Source organism: Neodiprion lecontei, chromosome 4, assembly GCF_021901455.1.
Source record: "Neodiprion lecontei isolate iyNeoLeco1 chromosome 4, iyNeoLeco1.1, whole genome shotgun sequence".
Classification (NCBI taxonomy): Eukaryota; Metazoa; Arthropoda; class Insecta; order Hymenoptera; family Diprionidae; genus Neodiprion; species Neodiprion lecontei.
In genome coordinates, this window is record NC_060263.1 from 9,315,095 (window position 1) to 9,342,538 (window position 27,444).

The 27,444-nt window shown below is 34.6% G+C and overlaps 1 protein-coding gene across 7 annotated transcripts in view; it reads right to left on the reverse strand.

Moving 5' to 3' along the window:
• LOC107226618 (PH and SEC7 domain-containing protein) overlaps nucleotides 1-27,444 on the reverse strand; it is an 83,321-nt gene that overhangs the window by 9,877 nt on the left and 46,000 nt on the right. For 4 of the 7 annotated variants that reach the window (XR_006904098.1, XR_006904101.1, XR_006904099.1 and 1 more), the window contains 11 exons: nucleotides 26,016-26,367; nucleotides 23,770-24,973; nucleotides 21,606-21,850; nucleotides 21,144-21,337; nucleotides 20,742-20,934; nucleotides 20,398-20,567; nucleotides 20,102-20,318; nucleotides 19,119-19,263; nucleotides 18,471-18,614; nucleotides 15,678-15,853; nucleotides 10-6,234 (listed from right to left, as the gene is read on the reverse strand). Coding sequence is in view for 3 of the 7 variants with exons in the window: in XM_046738514.1 (XP_046594470.1) it covers nucleotides 15,605-15,853; nucleotides 18,471-18,614; nucleotides 19,119-19,263; nucleotides 20,102-20,318; nucleotides 20,398-20,567; nucleotides 20,742-20,934; nucleotides 21,144-21,337; nucleotides 21,606-21,850; nucleotides 23,770-24,973; nucleotides 26,016-26,367 (3,113 nt within the window). In the remaining 4 variants the exon portion in view is untranslated. The other 3 variants (XM_046738512.1, XM_046738513.1, XM_046738514.1) reach the window with 3 other exon arrangements.

Here is a 27,444-nt window from a genome sequence, read left to right on the forward strand (position 1 = left end):
TAAACTTACATTTACATTAGGAAGACTAGAGACCAGGAGACCGAACTCCTATCCAAGTCCGTAATTTGAAGTGGACCGATACATAGAATGCCCTTGGCGGACTTGCGTAATCCGATACTGCGCATCTCCACATTCATTTGTTTCAAAGTTAGGGGACAGACTCGAATTATTTTGAATCATTTGATTGCGCAGTACCGCATTGCGCAAGTATTCTGCGCTTAGTATCGCTGCCAAGCGACTGCTATATACAAGCCTATTCCTACCACCCGAGTTTGGTCTCTTGGTCTCTAGTCCTTTTGATTCACACGTTACATTGATTCAGATTTGTCCAACAGGAGGTATCAAAATTGAGAACATGTAATTATGAGGACTTGATAAATGTAGATACCCAGATAACAACATGGTGGATTTTTTTAAGCAAGGGGCTTCCGTTTATCTGTTTAATTGGATGCGGTCCTGAATTGTTTCTGATGAACAATTTTGTAGAAAATTAGTGACAAGATGTGCTTTTGGTAATTGAGATTGACAGCAATCAGACAGAAGACTGTTATTTGCTGTGAGCTATTCCTCTTTCAATCTGTTACACTCAAGGTGCTTTGAATACGAGTACAACGTATAACTAAAACTTCTTGCTCGAGAACACAAAGCTATTTGCATATTTGAAATATGAAGAGATAAACGGATTTAAATTTGCATTGATTGAATTATTTTCTGAATTGGTATTTCATCCGAAAAATAATTTATGAAATTCACCAACGAATTGTCTAGGGTGAATCTACCACTGTATATATATATATCTATAAATTTCGTACAAGAAGAAAAGTGGATAGCAAAAAATGTTAAGAAGTGCATAATCAGATTTGAAACTAAACGCCATTTTGATCACAATACGTTTCCCAAAATCACAGCAATTTTGGGACTCTCTTGCCAGAATTACCGAGGTTGCCAAAAATGTACGTGTTTTATTAAATAGTTTTTTTATATGAAGTAATCGTAAGGGTAAAATTGTATACATGTCTGTGAACTCTGAATTAATGTATCAAAGTGAGTCATGCTTTTTATCATTTCGTGCATTATGGAGTACAGATAACATTCAAAACTCAATCATGCTGGATGCATCTATGTCTTGGGTTTAAATCTAAAAATTCATATGTTACGTAATCCAGAAGCTGTTTATTTTCATTATCATTCATACTTTCCCTTTGCCTAGAATTGCATTATGTTATCCACATATTTTACAAATTTAATTACAGGAGCTGATCATCATTAATATATATAATTAATATGTATAATAATGTGTTTGCATTAAGTTAAGTATCGAGTATATATTAAGAGCTGCCCAAAACATGAAAATAAATAATAGGAAATGGAATTTTTAGCAACATTGAAGTGTGTTTGATAAAATGATTTTAAATGTTCAGCAAAACAGGGTAATGATAGGTATACGATGTACAGAGCCATCGCTAAGGCATTATTTGCGTTAGTCGGATAGAGAATAAAAAGTGCGCATAACTCTGAAAGCAGACTTTCAACAGAAATCAATGAATCAAAATTAATTACCATTAACATTGTATCGCTCTGTAGCATATAGTCATATTAGAATCTTCAATAAAATATTAATCCTCCAGTTGTTTAATACAAGTAAATAGTTACAAAACAGCTGCACGTCATCTCTGGCTGTGGCCATAAATACAGGATATTACCTATGTGCGTAACTCATCGATAGTGAATACATTCACTAATTTTATTATGATAGGTACAATTTGTACATTCGATACAGGCAAGGCAGTGGTGTTATGTCAGGAATAAATTCAGTGCTAAAGGTATATTAGAGTACAGAACATGCAAATAATATTTTAGTGTGACATTCCTGGATAACAAACAGGCTGGTGACAATTTTATTCAAATAAAATTCCACGACTCTTTCCTGACTTTCCGTGTCAAAAAATTCAGCATTCCCTGGCCTTATTTCACCAAATTTGTACAATGTTGGGCGGCTTATAGGACAAAAAGATCCAGAAATTGTGCACCTTCAATATATAAATTTCAATGGAGGAACACATAGTATTACTTCGTTTCACACAAATATGTATAAACATAATATTACATTAATTTTAATATCACCGTGAATAATATATATAATTCAACAAAAGCAGAGTTGAAGTTTGAAAATAATTTATAAAAAAAAGTACGTTTTTCTTTGTGGATCATCGTAATTCCCTGACAGATCCCGGTTTTTCCGAATTACTCGGTATGTCGCCACCCTGACTGTGAGAAACCGTAGATTACTTCATCACGAGATTGATTAATTTGTTATCATTGTTATCCAACATGTGAATACCAGTTAATACGTAACAAATCACATGATAAACTATAAAGTATAGATTATGAGATAAAATACATAAAAAATCATAAAGCGAAACCCATGATTCGACATTTGATTTGTTATGTATTTTATTTTACAATCTATACTTCATGATTTATTGTGTTATTTGCTATGTATTAAGTCGTATTCACATCTTAAATTGCATCATAAAATACATCCGAATTTTGGTCATAACATTATGCGATTTATCATTCAATAATTTTCAGTAGGGTTGCCGTGAGAGAGTTAAATAATTGTCACGTTGAACAACTTAAGACTTACACGATAATTTCACTTGGAAATATCAGGATTTTATAGATTACGAAGAAAATATGGATAATCGCAGTTTCTAAAGAAATATTGAATAATAAAGTAAGGAAAAGATACATACAGAACGCGTCTGGTCGTGAGTCTGTTATAGATACTTGACAAGGTCGCTATGATATAAGGGCTCTGATCAACGTCGCGCCAGATTTGAAATTAATAGTAGAAATCCAATCTGTAGAAGATGCGTATCGATATAAGAATAAAACTGTTGATACACTTTTCGTAATATAAGCAGTCAATAGATTATCGAAAAGCATTGTACTATGTAGAGCAGAAACGGGCCAATGATTAGACAACGAAAAAAAGTGGCGGCGCTGCCACACTTCTAATTTCTCAGGAACGTAATACCGCGGAAATCGTGACAAACCTTATGATTTTTTCTTGGAATTCATTGTTAATCAGCACAATATTATTTATATCAAATTTATCATTCATATTAGTGTTGTTTGAATGAAAATTAGATATTTATTAACAATTTTACATAGGATCCGTGTTTGGCACCCACTTAATACGCTCCGTAGCAGGAGAACCACCTTAATGTAGGCAAAATCTAACGATCGCAACGATTTTAGTGACACTTTCATGGTTAGTTAATACAACCGAAAACTACACGCCTATGGATATCGATCATTCAATAACGCATAAGGAATCTTTGAAACTATGCAATATTCTGCAATGAAATTTACGTAAACATGAATTATTGCCGGTACAATGCATACTAAAAATTTTGTTCCAGTCATTTCCAGTGGCTCTTTAATCATCAAGCATCAACAGTGCTGAAGCATAACTTCGTCTTTACTTTGTTTCAGCCATTGAAATACTAGGTATGTTATTATGAGTTTACGTAGTTGTAATACTCCATTATACATATAAACATGAAATTTGAAATATGAGCTTACGCATTCAAAATAATTTCCCCACTGATTGTATTAAATCTTCGTAACCAGGAAATATTTTTGTATGGAGTTCGCATGAACGGGAGTCTCGTCCAGTGCGATCATACATTAAATTAGAAATTTATATAAAATCACCACTACTTCTAAGACATTATAAATATCAAATAATGTTCAATTTGCAATAATTTACACAAAATATCTCAGGAAAAACCACCAAGCAATGGTCGATATCAATAGCTATCTTCTGTTGCGAAATCGAAAAATAAAGCTTAGCTTTTTCATTGTTAAATGATTTTAAATGTTGCACATTATTTTTGCCTTTCGTATTTTTTACGTTGTTTTCAATTCAATTTTGAATTTTCGTTCCATGCTAGAACGATTTTTGATACCTTGCTTTTATTTTTTATCCTGTCAAGTTACATCATTGCAAAATCCTAAATATCCATAAATGACTTGATCAATACAGCAATGTTTTACGATTTTCTTAAAACTTTATATAATTTGTATGTTCAATGCCAACACAGTAGCAGTAATCGTATTTGCGATCAAGTGGTGATTATTTTTCACCCCTTTGTTGCTCTAATTATGCTGTAGAGCCAAAATGAACCTACATCACAAAAATCTTGCACACAAAAGTGAAACAATCACAAGTTACCTTATTCGCTGAATACGCAGAAGGGGTCGGAAGTTAAGAGGATGCTACAGTTGGTCTTTATAGACCATGTAAATTATAAAACCGTCGCATGGTGATGGGGGAAAGGCTAAGTGACCATCATCATGCGTCGTCAGCAGACTTAAGAGGTTCAATAGAAACACCCTCATTCGCAAAAGGGACAAGAAAAACTGCCGAAAAACGCAGTTGCACAGTCTCGCACGCTACGCTTTATGTTACGACGGTTGGTAAAAATGTTACTTATCTACGCAACAATTGTGTTTAGAAATGTATTCCTGTGATTGAATTACCACTTATTATAGGAATACATTTTCCGGCCTTATTCTCGCTCTTGAAAAACCAAAGTTTTACGATATTTTTGTTCGGCATTGCGTGTAGAATTATGGCCACTGCAGCATTTTCACGTCAGTACTACGTAGGCTTTGATAATAGTTAAGTAAAAAAAGTGACACTTTCCTCTGTCGATAAAGACTGACTATAACATCCTCTTAAGGAATGTATCTGCCAACTATATCACAGATCGGAGAATGATTTTTTAATGTTATCACATCAAATACCAGGAGCCGCCTTCACGTTACATACTTGTGCAAAAGTATAGTATATAATTTTATTTTGTTATTTAATTTCACGACAGATATTGGCGGTCAATTTTCACAGCTGCGTGACTGGTTTTTGAAAAGTATTAGCAGTGTTTTTGCATCGTATTCTGTAACACTTCTAAAATGAGAATTTCATAAGAAACGTATATGTAAATAAAATGACAAATATTCAGATGACGTAGACAATTATCGATAAGGAACAGAAAGGTAATTATTTTGGCATCTAACGGGCAGTTTTTAAACTTGCACGTGACTTGAGGATTTATAAAAGATTCATAGTCCACGGACACAAGACTGTTTCTGAGCTTTCTGATTGTTGAAAGTCTGCAGTCTTTCATGGTAAAGTTATGTAGGATAGTCACTCGGAAATTTTTACCTTCTTATAGAACTATAGAGTTTTGTGAAAACATTTCTTGCTTGTTGCCGCAAGTTTCTTCTACAGAAATTTCTCCAAATCTACATGGTATTTTGAATTTTGTCAGCACACTTGTTTTCTCTGTATCTAGTTTTTGCGCACGTCAATTTTCTCGAGATGATTATAATTTTCCCTGGATTCTCATTTCGTTTTTCTCTTTCAAATAATTAGTTCTGAGGACATTTTTTACAAGTTTCAAGCATGTAAGTAGTGTTGTGTATCATTAGAATGAAGTTGAAGTTAGTAACGTTTAATGTTACGATGCATTTTTTTTTTAGAAAAAGTCGTTATTTTCTTACTTAGAATGTTTTTGAATTCAGTAAACCGTAATAATACAATAAATGTGTACATATTTTCTCCATTTTACTCTCTTACAATTAGAATCATCTAGTAGTTGCAAGACAATGATTTATTCTGCAATTTTTTTTACACGTAAGTTACACTAACGTTACTAACTACAATGTCACAGATTCTATTTATTTCGGTTTATATGTGCTGATTGAACTAATTGATATTTATACAGACAAAGTTAACACCGGATAAAAAAGAAGTTGAAAGTAATGAGTAATGATCCAAATAGTAGATTAGAGAATTGCTATTTTTGATTTGCAATGTAGGATTCTGTAGTCAAATAACATAAAAATGTAAAGGTCAGAATTCGAGAGAAGTGCCAAATAAAATGTAAGAAAATTCAGAGTTTCTCTTAAAAATGTGACAGTAAAATCGAACGATGTTCAGAAATACCAAGAAATTGCAAGATTTGGAATAAAAACGTAGAGGTTACGAGAGAAACTCAGTAATTTACAGTCTTCTGCAGAGGTATTCTGAAGAGTTGTGTAGAAAAATTTTCAATGAAGATTTTCACCAGAGTTCCTCAAAAAGGTTTGACTGCTCTTCAGGCAAGGCGACTTAGGGGCACTTGAGTCCTTCCCCATAAGCAGCACCACGCCCCGCAGAACCTATAAACTAATGCTTTAGCTGCTGGTAGGTTCGTTTACTGTTTGAGAAACATATGGTCAAGCTGTCTCAAATAATGTAAAGTTTGTCTTAAGTGAGAGCTGTTCGTACGCAACAGTTTTTTAAAATTAATTTCGTAAATCCAACTATGGTCTTTCTATCTTGCAGATACAAATTTTTGTTGTCTCGTCCATATAAGAACTTGTTTGTAAGAGCTCATTTTAAACATTTTTTTTCTAGAAACGATGTGGTTAAATGTATTAAAAGTTATACATTTCCTCCAATAAAAATATCGCTATATTATTAAGTCTTCATCTTATAAACGACCAATCAATCCAACCTTTTTATAAGACTGTTTGTAAGATCCAAATTGCATATCGATTAATTTTAAAATTCAGCGTTTGACTGTGTTTTACCCTATTGAAAATATTTGTCTGTTAAATCATAAAATGTTTTGAAGCAATTCAGCGTGTAATTTATTACACGATTTATCTTGTACATTTCATAAACTATGTAAGATATTACACGACAGATTACAAAAGCACGAATCATCTGATATACTGGATCAAAATTCATATAATTCACTACATAGTTGATTATATTATTTTCGATCTATTATCTCTGGTGATTTGAGCTTTTGTAATTTATTACGTGATTTCTTATACTATTTTATCACATGTACAAAATAAATCATGTAATAAATTACATGCTGAATTCTTTCAAAATGTTATATCATTTGACACATGAACATTTTCAGTAGGGTAAGAATAATGAAACAAGGATGTTTAGATAAAAAGAGCGATGCTTCTTGACTATCTAAATTCATTTGACATTACTTAAAGCTGAAATGTATAACAAATGTGATTTAATACAGGGAGTTGAAATATTTTGAACTATCAAAGTTTTATCGAGAAGTTGTAGGTGGAATAAATACAGTGAGAATTCCGTGCTGTGTGTTGAATGCTGTACTTTAGCACTCTTATTAGCACGAAGGGTACACTTGATCAAACCTTTGTGATATATACCTATACTTTAAGACGGAGGATAGACTCAAGCTTCACACAGATGAAGTAGGATGTTCACATAAAAAAAAATGTTAACGTGTGTGTGAGATGTTACAAAATTACAGAATGTCAAAATGTGATTTTGATCAAATTAGTCTTGATTAATAACATATTAAAAATTCTCAGATCATTGGACGAAAACGAAAAAGTTAATTAAGTACATGAAAATAAAGTATATGGCAATGTCAAAATGGTTAGAGATTAATATTATCATAGCATTGTCGCAGCAACAATGATTCCACGGCTTGGGAACTTAACGGTCTACATATAGCTCTGGTTCGAACAACGTGACAGCCGTACCAGCCAAACCCGAGATGCGCTTACTATCTGATCTTCCACGAATCTCTGCCCATTTTCGCATTGGCATATCGCTGGTGTTCAGTAATTAATAAATGACCTTGTACGTAAAGATGGATTAGAAACGTATAAGTATTTCGTTCTTAAGAAATATTAAACAATGTATAGTGCAAAAGCGTTGGTCAAGTTTCAAATGTTTTGCTTAAATCAAATTGTAAAGCATTCATTAAGAGTCACTTGAAATACAGGTTGGCAGCGTTGTTTAAAACTGGTGATTTTTTTTTTAAATTTCCCAGATTTTCATACAGGTTAAATTTTTCAATGAAACGATAAAAGCATTTACAAATATTATGCAGAGACACATTATTTTTGAAATGAAACGTGTGCATAATTTTGAAATTGTGAGAGGAAAGTATAAAGAAAACTTGCGATTCGTAAAACGAATAAAACAATGTGCCACCTACAATAAACATTCTGTCAATTTTCTAGTTAGTCTATAGTTCCCTGACTATCCCCAATTTTCTAGGTTCCTAATAATTTTGCATTAGACCTGAAGGAAAAAGAAATATCTAGAAATACACTTTATACGTTCTGTAAATAAAATTCGGATAACTAGTGTCAGAAGCAGTTTGTTATAACAGTGAAAAACATCTTTATTATATGCAAGAAACAAGCTATAGAACCATTTTGCAACGATTGGTAATAACGGTACATTGATAGACGAGTAGGTAAAGACAGTCAGCTCCGAGTATATTTTAGTGACTCTCCAGTGCACTTTGCCTTCTTCTACTTATCACATAATACACCGTGAAGCTGTCTGTTTTCAATACTCCTCGATCAACAAGCTGTAACAGACGTGACTCTTGAAAGCTGCAGTCAAATCGAAAATTTGAAACTAATCTTACAGAGTAGAATCCCACCTTGGGAAGAAACTAAAAAACATACGTACACCACGCAGTCTTTCTACAAATAACAATACCACCGTGTGTACTTTCAGAGCTGAAATCCTTACCTACTTCATCACAGGAAAAAAAAAATTCAAGGTATTGTTTGATGAATAAGGAATGGGTATATTATCGCCATTCCAACCATAAACTAGCTTAATATTATATTATAAAGCAGAAAACAAAAAAGTATAGCATCAAAAGCAATATCGTTTTAATATGGTAACCAAAGCTATTCAAAACTATGTGTATGCAGAAAAGATGTAAGATTAGTGTTTAAAAAATTATATGAGTATATAAATTGTGATCAACCATTGTAATATCAGACAAAACAATATGCACTATGACGAATGAAGTAGCCAACCATGAAGCTAAAGCTAGCAGTGGCAGTTAGCAGTTCAATGTGTTGATCTTCTAATGGATCAACGCACTGTAGTTTGAAGCTCAATATTTGAAAGAACAGTACGAGATTTAACACAATTTCCACTATTGATCTCTACTGCCTTAATTTACTTAAAATCAACATGTTCGATTGTTAACTTTAGGTGCTATAGCTTTAGCTTCATCATTTGAATAATTAAGATTCACCTCGGTATAAGATATACGAAAAGCAAAGTAACTAACTGTAAATGTGATAATTCAGTAACGAATATACACATGGAAGCTGCCAATCAACTTTGAGGTATATAAATGCTTGAACTAGTTACAGAGTTTGAGAAAATGAGGTCAATGTATTTCAATCATAAATTCAATTCAATCATATACAGCAGTACAGAAATTCAATGTGGTAAATTTAAATGCAAACATCAGTAGAAGTTAAGTGTATCCTCCAATAAAAAATTAAGAAAGATGAAAGAAAGCTGGGTTTTCAGGCCTAGGAGAGAAAATTACTCATAGGCTTCCAAATGCATTTGAACTTCAATATTTATGTACATGAATGGTGACAATGATAGATTATACTGTATGGTCAGTGAGTATATGTTCAATAATATTGTGTACTTCCAATAATACAAACTAGTTGATGTTAATTGTCAAATAACTCGTAACATGTCAGATTTAATTTTGCTCAATAATTGCTGTTCTCCATTGTAATACCAGTAAAAGTCAAGTAATAAGTTATTGGCTCATGTATAGAAGTGTTTCAAAAACATTCTGAAATCAAGTTTCAATGTTTTATCTGACAATTAATGCCTGAGAATATGCACTTCGAAAGAATAAAATTGAAATTCTATAACATGACTCGCATTTTTTTGATTGAACTGCATCTAATGAATGAAATTAACGTTCATTCGTAAGATAATAGTTAATAAGAGCTAATATGTTTAATAATATATTAATTATTTGATAATGACTATATTTTTACTTAGAATGTTAGAATAATCGATAAATAATTACCAAACAACAATAACGAAACCAGTCTTGTAGATTTTATGTACACTGAAAGTACAACGACTTCCTATAGAAATTGTAAATACTATTTTACCTCCCGTCAGCACTTTATTACATACACTATCACTATAAGTTGTAGCATAACAGTAACCATTGATAGTCGTAATTATTAGCAATAATATACCAATTCCGATCGCAAAGTAATCTACCCAAATATGTGATAAGCAAGAAGAGCTCTAAAACCAACGAATTACAAAAACATATGTATAAAATATAATGTCGTATTACAAGTGTGGAAAGTATGCAGTTTCCGATGAGTGCGAGGTTTGCAGCGTGAGCCATAAAGTGAGTACTGCGTTCACAAGAATACAGGTGCGAATTTGGTGGCAAAAGCCAACGGCAAGTACTGCAATCGCAGTTCGCACGAATACTAATGTGATCGCAGTATGAGCCAAGGCGAGCGCTGTAATCACACGAGTCAGATATCCAATTTTTTCCAGCACCTGTAAAGGAAAGTTTGATTTCAGAAGGAACGAAGGTGTCATTGACAATGCGTAACATTACGCGGTTGAAGTTAGTAACGTTACTTTAGCGATGGATGTTTAGGAAAAATTGTTACTTCAATCCTTAGAATTGTCTGAAGTTCAGGTAGTAAATCGTAACAAAAAAAAAAAAAACATGTTCATATTTTGAAAAGCCAACTCTTCAGAAAGTCGTTATTAAATTGCACAACAACGATTTTTTCTATTATTTTTTTCGTTATGTTAACGTTACCAACTTCAGCCTTGTGTAAAATTGGGGTTGAGTAATTAACGCTCAATGACATAGTACGTAAGATTGCATTATTCAGAAGTTTGCAAGTGCCACAGAAAGCCTTAATGTGTAAAATGAAGTATTTCAGTAGTTTTACAGCACTGACTGCAAGTTGGGCACTTTACACACGCTGCACGCTTTACAGGCAACAAAAATCGAACTTTCCAATCAGGCGTTGTAAGAAATATAATAAAGCCTCACATACTCATAATGCCTTTTATGCGTACAAACATGTATTTCTATTTGTTACTGATTATTGACTTTTGATGAGGAAGATGGTATGATACATTATTGAATGAAAATTTGAAGAAAGTCAAAGATGACAGTTCTATATTATTATGTATTTATCTGTTGTAATCACCTCAGGATTAACTATTATTTATAATAGGCATCCATTAATATATGTACTATAAATCAAAAATTAATAAAAATCTAACAATGCTATATCTACAATATTTTTTATTTGTTTAGAAGTTTCTTTCCCATATTTATTAAACAAAGTGAAGTTGCACAAAAATTGTAATAAATACCAAGTATACAGTAAGAAATATACGGATAATATCGAATGAGAAAGACATTAGAGTGGAAAGTTGGAAGATTCAACAAATACTTACAATTAAGGGTTACCGAGATGTTAGGTTTTCATTTTCACGAAAGATGTATTACTTTTGCAAAGTACTTTCAGATAAAGATTTAAGTCTTGATTTAGTAGCTCATCACAGATGAAATAAGTTAATTATAATATTATAAGAGAGTCGAGAATAGAGAAACATATTGAGCCTTCATGATGTGAAAGAAATTGCCTTCACGATTGTACTGTGGAGATTGCTTTGTTTGGATTTGATATGCCATATTACGCAATTAAATGACGCGTGATTCAATCAAATATTAAAGCGATTTTTAATAAACTATGCTATGAATGAAATTAAGCAACTGGATATTCGGATTCATTAGAAACTGGAATGAATTTGTTAGGTATTGCAATACCAGCAGTTGAATAACTCATATATTTTTTTTTTTTTGAATCATGTGAGAAATTGTAGAGTTAAACCACCTTCAATTTTAACTATGTGAAACATTACGAGTGTCATAGTGATTGTGTGTGGATGAAATTTCGTATACAATTCAATTTCAATGATTACTTTGAAACCCTTCGAATTTTTGAAATCATTGAGCAGGATGAAAATTATTTTTTAATCGTGATCACGGTTTTATCGATCAAATTTTTTAAAAGTGTAGGTACATTCTCAAATTTTTTATTTTCTTTTCATCATTTTTGATGCAATTTTTACGAGAAAAATAATGGTCTGTACACTCATGAAAACATACAGACACTCGTGATGTTGATAAACAAATTTCACATCGAATATTGGTATCAGATGAACAAAACTAAAATATGCATTGCACGATTTTTTTTTTATAGAAAAAATGAGAAAGCTCTCACATAATATACATCAAGAGTGTAGAAAATCAAAAGATAGATCCTAAAATTCCCAAGCATCTTGAAAATTTCAGTTCGCGAAAGTAGTGTGGAATTCACAATACCTCATTTTGTTCAATCGTAGAATGGTTTGAAAGTTCTTCGAGTAATTACTGAAAACTTTTAATTATTCAAACATGAATTGTATGTGAAAATTTGTGTATCGACTGCTTCATTCAACTGAAAATGACGGTGGTCTATCTCTCCAAATTATGTGTATTTAGCAGATATTACAGTGCATTAAAAGCGATTTGTACACAAACGACTCATGTTCAGGCTACACAAACAAATTAACATGAAATATCGAATACACATGGCAGCCCATATGATTGGATACTATTTTGACAGCACAGGTTATCCAAAACTATTTGATAGAACACGATGACGGCCCAGTGCTGAGAAGCAGAGCATCATATCTTAGAATAAGTTTGTTGAAAATAGATTAAAGAATACATGGTACCAATAAATGCTTATCAAACACTGTAAACAAGTAAAGAAGTTTGCACTTTGTTTTTTGCAAGTTACTTGTTGTTATTGCTATGAAAAGTTAGTATGACGTTTATGGACGTGATGATGAAATCTTGAAAATTTCTCATGAATAACCGATAGTTCAAAGACAGCTGAATTTCTCTATCAAATTAAAGTTTCTTTGATAAACTCTATACTGCACAATTTTCAATTCGTTAATGTGCTCCTTAGTTTTAGTACCATATATCGAAGGTAAGTGCTGCGAAAAAAATCTGTAAAACATACTTTGCTCAGTGATTCATTCTTAAAATACAGCGGTACCATTTTCGTTTTCTTACGAGAATTTACTAACAGTCTCTGATATTCTGCGGTATTGGTATTAGCTGGTGGAGCATTGGTATTCAAGTAGTGAAGGTTCGAATGATCTACTAGAGTCTGTTGTAAGCCACTGGTGCTAATTTCATTAGTAATAGGTATTGGGAGTTGTGTGACATTTTTTCAATAAATGTTTTGCATTGAATTCAAATCTCTGATAGTTTTTTCGGGATGTGACCTCTCATGAATGTATTGGGTAGATACGCGGCTAGTACCGAAAACTTGAAGATGGAAGTTGTTGCGACTCGTTATATTTTTCAAAGTTTAACAAGTTATCGTCGAAGTCGTTAACCAGGTAGTTAAGGCTCCGATCTTCCTGTTATGCATCCCATGTTCAATTCTCGTACTGGCTTTTTCGTACGTGCCAATCAAACAAAAAACCGCCAATTTTTACGATTTACGGTATTTTCTTAGTACATAAAGTGACATGTATGGAATATTTCGAATCAAGTGCTTGCTATGATAGGTATGAGGATCAAATAAAACGTGCTGCTTTATAATCACAAACTTCCGACATCCGTTAATCGCAAATATTATAGATGAGTTATGCGGGTAATCCTGTTCCTAATTTTTTGTAAAAAGTACTAATGGTTGCAGGCCATTCATGAACTTCGTCAAATCAATGTTGCCGGGGATCTCGCCAGGTATAATAGTACTATCAGCATAAGTTTGCAATACCAGCCGCAGAAAATATTCGAGGTGTAAAAAGGTGGTGCATACGATACTTTATGTAATGAAAGTAAGATCCACTATTTTTTCGAGATTGCGTCGTTTAAAGTAATTATTTTTATAATGAACCTAACGCCAGTAGTCAGAGTTAGTAGCCAAACGTGTTAAGTTTTTGGAAATAGAAAAATGTAGTTTAGTTTCATCCTCATAATTGTATGAAAGTATTGGGGCTTCGGGGTATTTCACTAAATTTAAATTTTTGAACTTCATTATCTTATTCAAATGAACATTAGAACGTTTGGCTGCTAATTCTGGCTGCTAGCTTCAGCCTTGTATTATTGTATTAGGAAACTTGTACTGAAAATCAAGATTACGATTTACGGATACCCGAATTTTATAATAACAAAGCAGCAAAGTGTATTTGATACATATATCCTACCGAGTACTTGATTTAAAATATTTTTACACGTCACTTTATGTGTTAACAAAATAACGTAACTCGAAAATATTATTGATTGTTTGTTCAATCAGGCTGAAAAAAAAAACCACCACGAAACCTGAACATGTAACGCACAGGTGGAAGATCGAAGTATTAACTGCTCTGCTACCAACTCCGATATTCGTTTGTTAAGCCTTAAAAGATATAATCAGTTAAGGTCTTAATTGTATCTGTCCCCACTATTTTGATACAAGGACTCATCATGAAACTCGACTGGCATTTGCTGGTATCTCCTCGTCAGTTACTGAGTTTCTCATATACACATGTCTAATGACGGGGAGTGGTGGGAGATCACTGTGTACTCTACAAAGGCAGATAGTACAGCATTCCAATGATAGAGTTCTCCAGTAGTGGCGAAAACATCAATAGTACTGTAGTAGTAATTTCTGTAAGGGTTGTCGAACACCACATCATACAGTACAGACTGATCTTAAATATAAAATAATTCTGCTTACTGTGTCAGTTTGCTGTATCGCACAGATAGATGTTAAAATTGGGGTGTATTCAAAATTCATTAGTCCTCGCAGAAAGAAACTCTATGGGAAATATTTGGTATAAGGGCCAGTCAAGACAACTCAGTACACAGGCGCAAACACCCTCAGATACCTATTTTACGTGAATCAAAGACAACTGGCAAGGGCTACCGAGTTTACTGTTTCAAACTTTGCAAACAGCGTATCTTGCAAAAACAGATACGATCACGAGCTTTACCGTCAAACAAAATGAGCTTGTGATTGTTAATATAATCGAGAATAATATCTTAAAATTACAGGACTTGCATCTTATGATCCCACCGATTTTCATGAACAGCCGGTTTGATGTACGAGTCGAGATTAGTAGTCAAGGTTCTCAACTGCGTTTGATTCATGTAACAAATGTGATTGTTGCTGCAGGCGCATTGAGTTACCTCGACCAGCACTCTGCGTAAAATATTTGCTACATGTATTCTGCTATAGTTACTATAATTATTGTCAGTTCCTGCAATATTCGATCAATCTAAAATCCGAAACTTGCATCTTGATGCAAAATTTCTAAATTCATCTAATTTTGTTAAGATATATTTTGCAAACATTGATAACTTTACTAAAAATACGTAGGTAAAACTTCTGACTTCCCAAGGATTTTTATGCTTTGATATTTCAGCCAGAGTATTGCCCGATGTTAGTGATTGGTAATGAAAACAGTCACGCTTGATTAAAGGTGATTCACTTGGCAGAGTATGCTTCCTGTTTCGATTACATCATCATGTGAATGATTTGCTTTCTCCATTCTTGGCTCTACATATTAGTTAATTTTCTTTTAAACGTCAAATCATGTCTATATAAGCAAATGATACACTTAATGCATGTTGAGAATAAATACACCCACCACCCATCAACCAAGGTTCTCCCCACAATCTTGATCATTTAGTAAGTTACGATTGTAAATTGCAGCCCTGTAACTGTACCTATTTGTAGGTAGTCGATCTGGAACAGGCGGTGGTACTAGTGCTACGTCAGTATTAGCCAAGTTTCCAGTCCCTTCGTCAACCTCACCGATACTGCTTTCGACCAGTGAAGGTTCCACATCCGTAAAGGCCAACCGTGATCTCAGCAAATATGCATAGGTCTTATACCTCTTCAACTGAAAAATAAAAATATTTTATGAGGCCCTTTTCAAAATCTTTTCAAAAAGTGCAGGGTCATCCGAGTTCCACACTTAGTCCATCTGTGTGGTGATGAGTGAAAAGGATAAGATGGTTTACCAGGGATGAATATAGGGGCAAACCAACTAGGCCACGGCCAAGAGCGACAGATTTTTCGGTTGGAAATTTCTTTGATTTTTTCATTATTATATATGGTGAGTCAGAATTATCGATCCAAAGATTAAAATTTATTCCTTGTGAAAATCTGCGACTGAAACGTTTTTTATTTCTCATGGGCAATTCGTCGTTTGTGAATTACAGCCCTTCGGTATTAGCCAATCCAGTAGCATCTGATGGCTCAGATAAATTGCTTAATATAAAAATTAGTAATGGAAAAAAAAGAAATTTGCCTGCTTCAGAAAAGTTAATTGCTTGCTGATGATCTATAAAGCTCAGAAGAGTGCTTCGATGGACTCAAAATTGTTTTGCACTTGGTACAAAAGCAATCTTATAAAGGATGTTAAAGAAAGGTGCAAGGCTAAACATAAAACTGGTCAAGTGTTGCTGCTGCTAAATAACGTGCCTTCTCATCCATCTACTGAAGTCTTAAACAGTCTCGATCCATGCTTTAGGTCAGATTTCTTCCATCGAACGTAACACCTTTAATCCAGCCTATGGACCAGGGTGCGATAGAGAAAATGAAGAGACTGTATGAAAAAGAAGACAGTGTCCTTCAATTGGTGAAAACAATAAATTTGAAACACTGTTGCTGATGTGTCGGCAATGCTAACAGAAAGAAACCAGAAGAATGCTTAGAACAAACTATGGCCAACCTCTGCAGAAATGCAGGACGAGATTCAAGTTGATATTTCTAATTTCGAGTAATGTCGCATAAAAGTATTCGTTGAATTCTTCAACGTCATCGCTGGATTCACGGAATGTGACAACAATAACGTGAACGATCCTGGCCGACGAAATTTTAACTCACGATCAAACCGTATCTTTAGTTTTCCACGACGAAGAAAGAGATTCTGATAAAAACAGCAGTGATGAAATTTTGGAAGCATCAATGCTGCCCTCTCATGGTCAGGCCTTCGAAGTTCTCGAAACAGCAATGGAGTGGTACGAAACGCAGCTTAAATTTTGTTCAATGCAACTTCTTCTGATGAAACGATTGCGGGATTTAGCAGTAAAGAAACGAACCTTCGTTGGAAAACAGTAGTACAATCGTGGATTTTTTTCCAAAGAAATAATTCAAATACGTGTACCACTTGTAAAATTTTAATGTTAGTACAGATACTTGTTTTTCGATACGTATATTTTATGTATTATATTCTATTACGAACATGTATGCGTTACTTTCGAGTCAACTAAAATGGACTATCTACTAAGAAGATATTAATTTTCATCTGTTTCAAATACACATAATTATTCTATTACATTAAACGAATCAGCGATTTTTTCACACGGTTTGGTTATCCGAATTTTCGATTATCTGAATGATGCCCAGTCCCAATTTGTTCGGATAATCGACGCTCTACTGTATATAATTTTTGAAGTTAATGGAACGGTTATTATAAGGCACTATTCCACAGGTGTAGATTTCGGAATGTACTCGATTGAAAAACATCACTGACGTGTAAGTGAAAGCAAGAAATGTCAGGTAGACATGAGAAGTGAAATTCTTTCTTATAAATTCTCCAAACTCTTTTTCATTCATTCGTAATAAATAATTTTTTATCTTTGGATTATTTTGAGAAATTTTCATGATTTCATCACCAGAACTCAATCTCAGACCAGACCACTTTCTCTAAAGTCTCCACCTTCTTTTACTATTATAAAAGATTTTTCGTGATATTCTCAGCTAATTTTATGACGATGTTGCAAAATGGAAATGGCCATAACTCGTGAACCAATCTTTGGTGCATCTCTACTAAGGTCTTGAAAATATTGTATTTTAATACAGATCTTTGCATGAAAATGAAAATCGAGAACAGGATTTTTGCTGCAGCTAATAATTATATTCTTTCATTACGAAAACATCGATACTCCTCACATCGGACAAAAAACAGAAATAATTATTTTATCAGAAATCGTTGACACCTTGACAGATTACCTACATATTACAAATTTTTTTATGTAACGTCTTGAGTGCAAATTAGAATCGCCTGAAAAATCGTGGACCAGGATCTTTTATACAAGATTGATTTGAAAATTGAAAGGGGTAAGAGCTGAGAATCAGTCGAAATTTTGGGAAATATCTCAAATTCTATCTGTAGAAGGTGTGAACAATACCCTTTGTAGCATTTATAAGACAAATTAGAAGTTACCGTTATAATGGTGTAAATTAGGATTTATTGTAAAATCTAACGCCTGTGTAACTAACATCGTTTTTTGCATGGGTATATGTAATAGTATGCACAGTATGTGTAAATTAGAAAACGTTCAAAAAGTGAGCATATTCATTTTACGCATAGTAAGCGTAGAAGTATTACTTTTTCCACCAAAAACACGCACGAAATCGTGTACTTTGCGCATACATGTCCAAATATACTATTTCAATAGGGCTGTCACTTGTGGTTGAGATTTGTAGTTGATGAATGATGATGAACTTACCTCGTAATGTAAATATACATCTTTTTCTTTGTAGTTTTGTACAGTTAAAGCCTTTGAATTTCGTTCTGGCGGATGTCTTCTGTGTTCATCGAGCTCTGCTTCCAGTCGACTGACAATTTCTTCGTGGTCTCGCAACTGTTCTCTCTAGAAATAAATACAATTTATTACTTTCAATGCCATCATTTGTTTGAGTAGATTGGTTGCCCCTGTTGCTGCAGGAAATCAAGAACTGCAGCTGCTTTTGGGCATCGTCAGCACTTCGCACTAGTTGCGTAACACCATCTTAACCATCAAATTCATATTTTTGTCAACGTCTTTGAACCGTACTCGCAAATTCTTAGATGAGGGGATGAAAGTTTATCTTATTGTGAGTCTTTTTAATATGTTGTTTTCAGTATTTACAATTTTTTGTTTAGTTCTAACCTCCGTTATTATTGATTTCATCTCACAAATATGATTTTTTCAATATAAAGAGGCTTATTATAAGTAATAAGGTCAGTTCTTATATTGTGGTTGTAAAAACAATGGCAATTAAAGAATAAGTTTTCATACACATGATCGAGCGAGGAATAAATTTGATTTTTGGTATAATACTAATTTTTTGAGGATGGAATGAATATTAATGTCAGCAATTTTAAGATTACTTACAGGAGACAGTTTTGTGTGACTGCATGGAAGCAGAGGCCTTTGAAATTTACGCTGAGATCCAACAGCTCCTGCGAGTGGTTGACAAGAAAAACTGGCGCATACAAAGTTGATCGTGTCGATCCAAGACTGCAGTTCTTTAGAATCACTGTAACATTTGGAGTTTTTGAAATACTGTGATTACAACTGTGAATAATTGTTATTATTTGATGATATTCTAAATTATAATCACATCAGAGTATTAAGAGTATTTATATACTCGAAGAAAAGAATACTAGTAGGTTAATTGAAACAGCTTCAACATGAAAGTGTTGTAGATGTAGAGTGTGCTTGTAATAATATAGAATAAAATCACATTTTTCTACACGGTCTGAACATGAACATAACATGTTAAATGCCATAGATATGGAATCACTGAATACAAATCTGGCTTCAGAAAAGTTCATTGTGTTGTATTTTAAATGGACATTCAAACGAATGCACATTTTCGTTTTTAAGTAAAAATTAAAGTAAAATGCTTTAGTGAACTTTGGTGCTTATCCTCTGATTTGACAAGGTGCTGATATTTCAGATTTTACAACTTCTCTATTCACTTTATACACAAGTTATACCTCACATAATGATAGATTACAGTTTTTTAATGAAGATAAGTAGAAGACCATACAGGTCTGTGTCTCAATAACGGATATTCGAATTACTAAATGCCATAAATTTTTTATGATATTAAAAAAACCAAAAAAACAAAACTAGAACTAAACTAAAACCAGACGGAAAAGGTGAGATCATGATTTTGTGCGCCTTAAGTGATAAAGTGTATAATCCAATCTTGTTTAAAGCCACGCATCCAAAAATAACCAGATTCTTACTGGACTACTCAAAATATATGAAAATCTAAAGGTTTTATATTAGTTGCAACAAATCTAAGTGTTGAATGTTTTTTTTTCATGAAATGAGGTAATTCATTACTTAAAAAAATAATTTATTACCTAGTTTGAAAGAGGTACTCAGCTTGATCAGCAGTTTGCAGTCTAAACACATGCTGCTTTTTTGTATAGTCAGCGGCTTTTGTTGCTAGTGCGTGATGAATTCTTATAGCATTATGTAAGCTATCGCTGCGAAAACTATGCTCGTCTTTATGTAGGTATAAGACCAGTTCTCTTAATGTACAGTAGTACATTTTCCAACCTCGCTTCCCAAATGGTGCTGCACATAAAATTTGGTTGTAATTTCTTTGATGATTTGTACAGTAGTATTCGTAACATATACATTCGTAGCTACGTACTTTTCTTTCCATTTGCATCATAACAACACTTTCTCATTACATAGCCTTTCTTGAATTCTGTAGCACTAGTTACGTTTGGGACATCTAAAAAAGGGTTACCAGTTCCGGATAATGCTGGTCCATCCCCCTGTTGCATGACTTGGGATGCAGCATCGTCTCCTTCATCGTCTCTGAATGAACACACAATTGTATGGTCAGCGCTATGCAAATATAGTGGAAAAATAAACATTTGTTGTTGGGCAGTTTAATTATGTAATATATAAGTATGTACCTAGATTGAAATATGATTATAAATCGAAACGACATTCAATATTGAATTGAGGCGTTAATAACAGTTTACTTACAGTGCCCATTCCAGAGGAAATGACTTTATAGCATTGTAAAGTTGTTTGAGCACCTCTCTAGGGAAGTTGTCTCCGTCATTTAGCTCGGATAAATTTTCAATAAATTCCGAACATGACATCTTACGACCAATATTTTGACCATGCAGGTCAGTATTGAGCAACATTATAGCACAAGTCAATGTATGTACAGCATCTACAAAGAGAATCGTCCGTTTCAACAAATTGTATTTAAGATATGACATACAGTAGGTAGTCAATCTAAAATCGATTCATGCAATTTTTTAAATAGATGTACCTTTGTTTTGTAGATATAGATATTTCATAATAAGAAAAATGTTGAGGGTTGGAACAGTAGTTTTTTCAAATGCTTGCAAAACAGTATTCAGGAACAGATACACGTACCTTGAGAATTAAATGTACCCGGATTACAGTCGAGAAACCTTTTTGAGAAATGTACAAGGACTCGTTCTCTCTCTTGGGTTTCACCAGTCAACGAAAATTGGGCAAGGAACTTTCTGAGAGCCACGTCCAGCGTGTCTTGCTCAAAATTAAAATACCTCAAATATTCCTCAGCCACAGCTCGACTAAAGTCATTACTGGAAATAACCGATAAAGTGAATTAAAATTAATTTATTAAAATTCTTAAAATTACAGCACGTTTTCGCTTCAACAAAAAAAATTATACGACTTTCGCAAATTCGAAGTAGAGACATTATACAGATAACTTAACATTTGAAGATCTTGTTGAAGTCAATGTTCAAGACAAATGTCTAGTTGTTAAGTAATATAAAGTGAGGAGAAGTCATTTTGTTATTTCTTGTATGAAGCAAAACAGGTGATAATTTATTAAAGAGATTTGTATACTTTTTACTAAGGTGTCTGGAGACGTCAGACTTTTTGAATCCATCAAGTGAATACAATCGTTTTGCTAGTCTTATTGCTGATGGGAGATCAACAGCTTTCGGACTATAATGGAAGCTATGCAAACTTTCAATGTCACTTTCTTCATCCGCAGACTGTGGTGGCGATGAACCTTTGACAATGTGCTGTTGCTCCTCGTAATCGCCCACGGTTGGTACCTCCTTCTCATCCTCGCTCTCTTTCAGTTCCTGAATTATAGTAATGCAACAATTCAATACCGGCATGCGTTTCTAGCATGTATTTTAACATTGAATCACATACTTGTATACATAACATTTTATATAATATAATTTTTCGGCTACAGTAAAAAACAAAAAAAAAACACACCATTATGCAACTTTGGAATGACTTTAGAGGACTTAAGTTTGCAGAATATGAGTAGGTTTCGCTTTATGACAATGCACTAAAGTTCAAACAACCCTACAGTGGAGAAATAATAACTTCACGCAAAAATGTATCGCTACATTCACCCTAGAACGCATGTATGGGGTAGTTAATGATCCCAGCAGTCATTCGAACTGCGCTCTCGACTGAAAAATTTACATTATCGGCTGGGGACTGGGACCATCATTCAGTTTCACTATCTGGTGGTGAGGTTAGGCTGGCAGTAGCATCACCTGTTCACTGGTCATTGTGCAAAATAATTGAAAAGAACAGCTGGGGTCGCTAAATACCCCGTTCTGTAGCTGCCGTTGGTGTTTCGTAGAAATAAGTGAATTTGACTTTTGTACTCAAATCAAAATATTTTACTTGTTACTATGTAATTTAAGCGTCAATAGTCTAATGTATTATATCGAAAGCCATGTATTTCACATACCGAAGCAATTTTCTCTATGAACTCGGATGCTTTGTAATAAATGTACGCCACTTTATTGTTTTTACATCAACTTGGTGGCTTTGTATAAATTGTATGCTATTTTTTTTGCATAGAAAGTAGCTCGAAGATACTACTTAGCCATCTACAAGGAGCACCGAACGGCGCATTGTTGCCTTTTCGCTACAGCAGTTGAATGAGTTATACGACTTCTTCCGTGATTTATTGTTACTAATAATATACTATTTTCCAAATAAAAGAACTTAAAAATAGACGAAAACCCTTTACAACCACTTTTTTTGCTTTATTGACTTTTTTCGTATTCCGTATTTTTTTCATTTTCATATCCCAAAATATATATGTTTTTTCCACAGGACATAAGAATAGTAATTTTTCCCAGATAGTCTGATGTATCCTCTTCAAAATCGCGTTAGAAATTTGGAAATCGGTTCATTACAAAAAAAGATATGAAATTTTGTTCGAAAAATGACGTTCTTGCCGTTTTTCTGCACTTTTTGGTATTGAATTTTTCACCAACTAAACTTCAACAAAATAGAATTTACTATTCAACATCCATTTTCTTATTAAAAAACGAAAATATTTATGTACTTACAAGTCCCATTAATGCTTTCAGAACGATTTTACAAACGAGAAAAGCATGGGGTTCTTAACAATGCGTTAGAAGGTAGAAAAAAAGATACACGCGTTCTATGGTTAATGTTAAAAATTTTGCGCACATTATTCATTGTACTTACATGTAACTAACAAATACAAAAGATTGACTTGCTTGAGAGGACAAGTCGTAAATCCTTCGATTATTCTGGTTATTTATGAAAATGAAAATCTTGGATTTCTTTTCAATTATTGTTCGTTTGTGTGAAAAATTTCGGTATAAGTAGATCCTGATCCTTATAATGGTGTATAGGTAACCGTGTCGAAAATAAATATGGTTTCATGTACTACAATTACATCAATCCAAGTACACATGAATGGGACTCCAGTATTCAATTTTCATCGCCGGATCAAAACGGTTTAGGAATCATTTTATGTAAAAAATTTTTTCTCAAGTTTGGAGCTCAGGTTCAAGAGTTCCTACATGGTGCTGCTCACATCTTATGAATTTGTTAATTGAGGCTTTAACTCTACTAAGGTTATTCTAAAGTTGCAAAACAGTAATTTTTATTCAATTTTTCGTCATAACTTCAATCTCAATCACCCATTGGGTGATATTGAATGAGCTGACAGTAAAAAAGTGAGAGACGCGTGGAAATGTGAGTGTGGATATTGGAATACCTGATAACCGACAAACTCCGGTGTGACATTTCCAGAGCTGACCGTTGACTGAAACCGTTGGGTATTCTGCGAAGGAGGTATGAGCTCTGACGCATTCGATGTCGCGGTATTCCCTCGTCGGCGGGATTGGCGAAGGCTGTTGTTTCTACTACCAGTGATTTCTTTATCGGGTCCCTTAACTTGAATAACTATCCTATGCTCAGTACTGTCTTGGTTAGTTCCATAACCGGGGTTTTGGAGTCTCCTCTGAGGAGGTTCACTCGCTAATATTGTGGAATCACTGTCACTAGGGTCACTAACCATCATAATATCACGCGCACTAAGTATGTCCATTGTTTCTTCGTCATTATAATCGGGGCTGGACATGTTGCTAATGGCCTCAGACTGACTGAGGTCACCATTTGTCGGATGAAAGTATCCACCTGCTCCTGAGATGCTCCCGACTCCACTACCCGTGGGTGTCCCATCGCCCACTGGGCCGGAAGATGCGCCAGTGGTAGCCGTTGGTAGAGGAAACCTGCGGGAGCCAGAATTCGAGGACATAACGGAAGAAGATACAGAGGTTGGAGAGGCGGGGGACAAGGAACGCTGAGGACTGGTTCCTTCAGTCGAGGAACGAGAGCTACTCGAAGACTGTGAAGAGCTACCATTTTGGCAGCAGGAAGTCCGCTCAGAGGCGGAAGGTGAACTAACAGGTGCGTTGTAAGTCCAGACGATTCGTTCGCTCGATATCCCTTGACCACTGTCAGGTCGGGTGTCTAGGAGCGTGTTAAGACTTGACGTAACATCGTCGTCAATGTCAATGTCCACGGCGCTCATTGACGGATCCTTCTGGAATTGCAGGTGATCCTCGGACCTGGATGTCCGCACGAAGCTGCTAGAGTAGCCGAAGTTCGAGTTGGATTTGCTATCGCTACCGGCACCTTGTCCGCACTCGCGCCTGATGTTAATACCGACGGGCGAGGTGCTGGCAGAATTTGAGCCAGCCCCACCCCTGTGCATTCGGTGGCTCAGCATTTCGTTGGGACTCGTAGGTACCGAGTTATGATGTTGGTGATTATGGTGATTGTGATGATGGTGTATGTGGTGATTGTTGTACCTCAAAGAATCCACTTTTTTCTGATATTTCGGAAGGAGTCCGGTACTTTGCTGCGTCCTCGATAGGTTCAACATCAAATCGCCAGTCATCATGTAGGCCTCAAACCTGGGATCCAACACAACAAATTATCATTATATACAAGTTCATCCAGTTATCAAATATGCGCCCTTAAGGCATATTAAAAAGGTGGATACAAACAGCATTATATGATACATATGAGGTATTCCGCGCCAACGCGGTGGCATTTGACCCTGGCTCTCTACGATCTGTTTCATTATTTTTTATCTTATTCAACCTATAAGAAAAAAAAACGCGCCTCAAATTTTTTCAAGATATTTCGGAAGAACCAGTTTCTCAAAAAAAAATTAGTAAACCCGCTGTTAAAAAAAAAAAAAAAAACACCATAAATATGTTACGGGATGGATGATTGTGATCACGATTAGAGGCTCTCAATGACCGCATCTGCACCCAACCGTGATGTTATTATGGCCTATTTTGGGTTTGTAACCCATTGACCACGAGCACGTAAAAAAGTTAAGGGGAAATAACAGGAATATAGAGAAGTTGAACGATTGTTTAAATAATTGATATCTTGTAAATGATATGGAGAGTCAAGTGAGAAGATGTGGAGGCGAAATTGTTCGTAGGAGGAAAAAGGGCTGAGAGGTGAAATTAGGTATTGGCCGAATGAAAGATGACTTGAGAGTGCGTTTATGGGAGGATGGATATGAAAACCCTGCACACACCTGCTTTTTTGTCATCTTTACGAGTACAAAACGCAAAACTCTATCTTGCCTGGAAGTTTTCTTTGCAATATTGTTGGTCAGAACATACTGCCTTGCTTTACATATATATATATGTATATAAACGAGTTTTTTCACGTTTATTTTTTATGAAATTTCAATGACTTAGGCACCCAAGAGTATAAAAAGTGTTTATGTGCACATGAAAGGTGCAAAAATATATTTGACATATGAAAAAAACCGTACGCCCAACTGTCCCTCAAAGGGTTGAGCTTGTGAGAAAAAATTTACCGACATCAATAATAAATTACAGGAAATGCTTATTAACTTACGGATAAATTATAATTTGTCGTAGTAATCGATATTTTTTGAAATTGCCTGTTATATTATTGAGTAATATTGACCTGGGGGGATTTTTCTGGCGATTGAATTTATCAGCGGATAGTGGCTCCCACTGGGCACGTTCCTCCTCTTTGAAGCTATCAACCTGTGGAAGAAGAGCTTCGAGCTCCGAGGAACACGAGGCATCACTGTATGACCCGTTTGTGCGAGTTGCATAATATGGGCCGTGAGGCGCCTGCGGCTGGCTCACTGCTAGTTCCGGTGTTCCTGGTTTACGGTGGTCCTTGCCTTCGTGGTTGCTGGAAGACTTTTCCTGAGAATTTGTGTCAGAGGTGGTCCGGGATGCGTCGAACTCCTCGCAGGCTGGATGCCCGGGTGAGAGAAGCCGGCGAACTCGGGCTTTTATGGCAGGATCTACCGGGAAGGAATACGAAATTTTGTTAAGCAATGCCAATTATAATTGAGTCAATACCGGTTATTCCCGGTTTAATAATTCTCTTTTGTAACGGATCAAGGTATCTCTTAAGCCGATAATGGAATATCTAATATATTATATATTATATTTGGTCACGTGACATTCCCTCTCCACCCTCGCGTTTACCTGCGCCATATACCGATAAACAATGTACGCGCGGAATAATTATTTATACCTAATTAGTCTCATTTTGTTGTGACTCTTAACGTTCATTATATTGCATTTCGTTACTGTTATAATGAGCGCACTGTTTTGTACCCTGCCGCTCCGCACAATTCTGTGACGTAACATTATATCAAAGTTGATGACACAGGATGATAAAATTTCTAACGATGCTCAGCTGAGTAACTAATCATCGGATTCAATAGACGCTATTTCGGAAACCAATTAAGCTATGCGATTCATTGGTCAACCACCTTTTCTATTTTTCGAAAGCTGAAAAAGCGTGTCTTAAGATTGTGACTCGCCGGATCTTTGAGTATTATCTAATATACCTGTCACAAGTAAATTTGAATTCCATTATTCCATCATCAGAGGTTGTAAGCTACATTAATTATACTGATTCGTACAACTGTCAGAATTTTATTGTGTTATTTGCACATTCTAGTTGCACAATTTAACGTATGTTACTATGTTGTTATACTAGTAATATTTATTTGGCTGAATATACCCATAGATCGGTTTGATGTGATGAAATAGCCGACACAACGGCATTATTTATTGAAGTACATTTACATTTACAGTACCATTTAAAATACAGTACTAGAAATTTTGTATAGTGATGAGAAATTTATAAATCACATGTTTTTCCTAAGAAGTTTTAGCTTTAATAAATCTGATATCAAATTATATTGTTTTTAACAATCAACTGAATTTAACTAATAAATAACATATCTTAAATTGTTGGTCAAATATATTACGGTGCATTAATGCCTGCTTATCTTGTGGTGCAGGTAGAGTAAAATCTTGGACGAAGACAGAGTAAAGGTAGCGACAAGAGCTTCCGTCAATTTTCA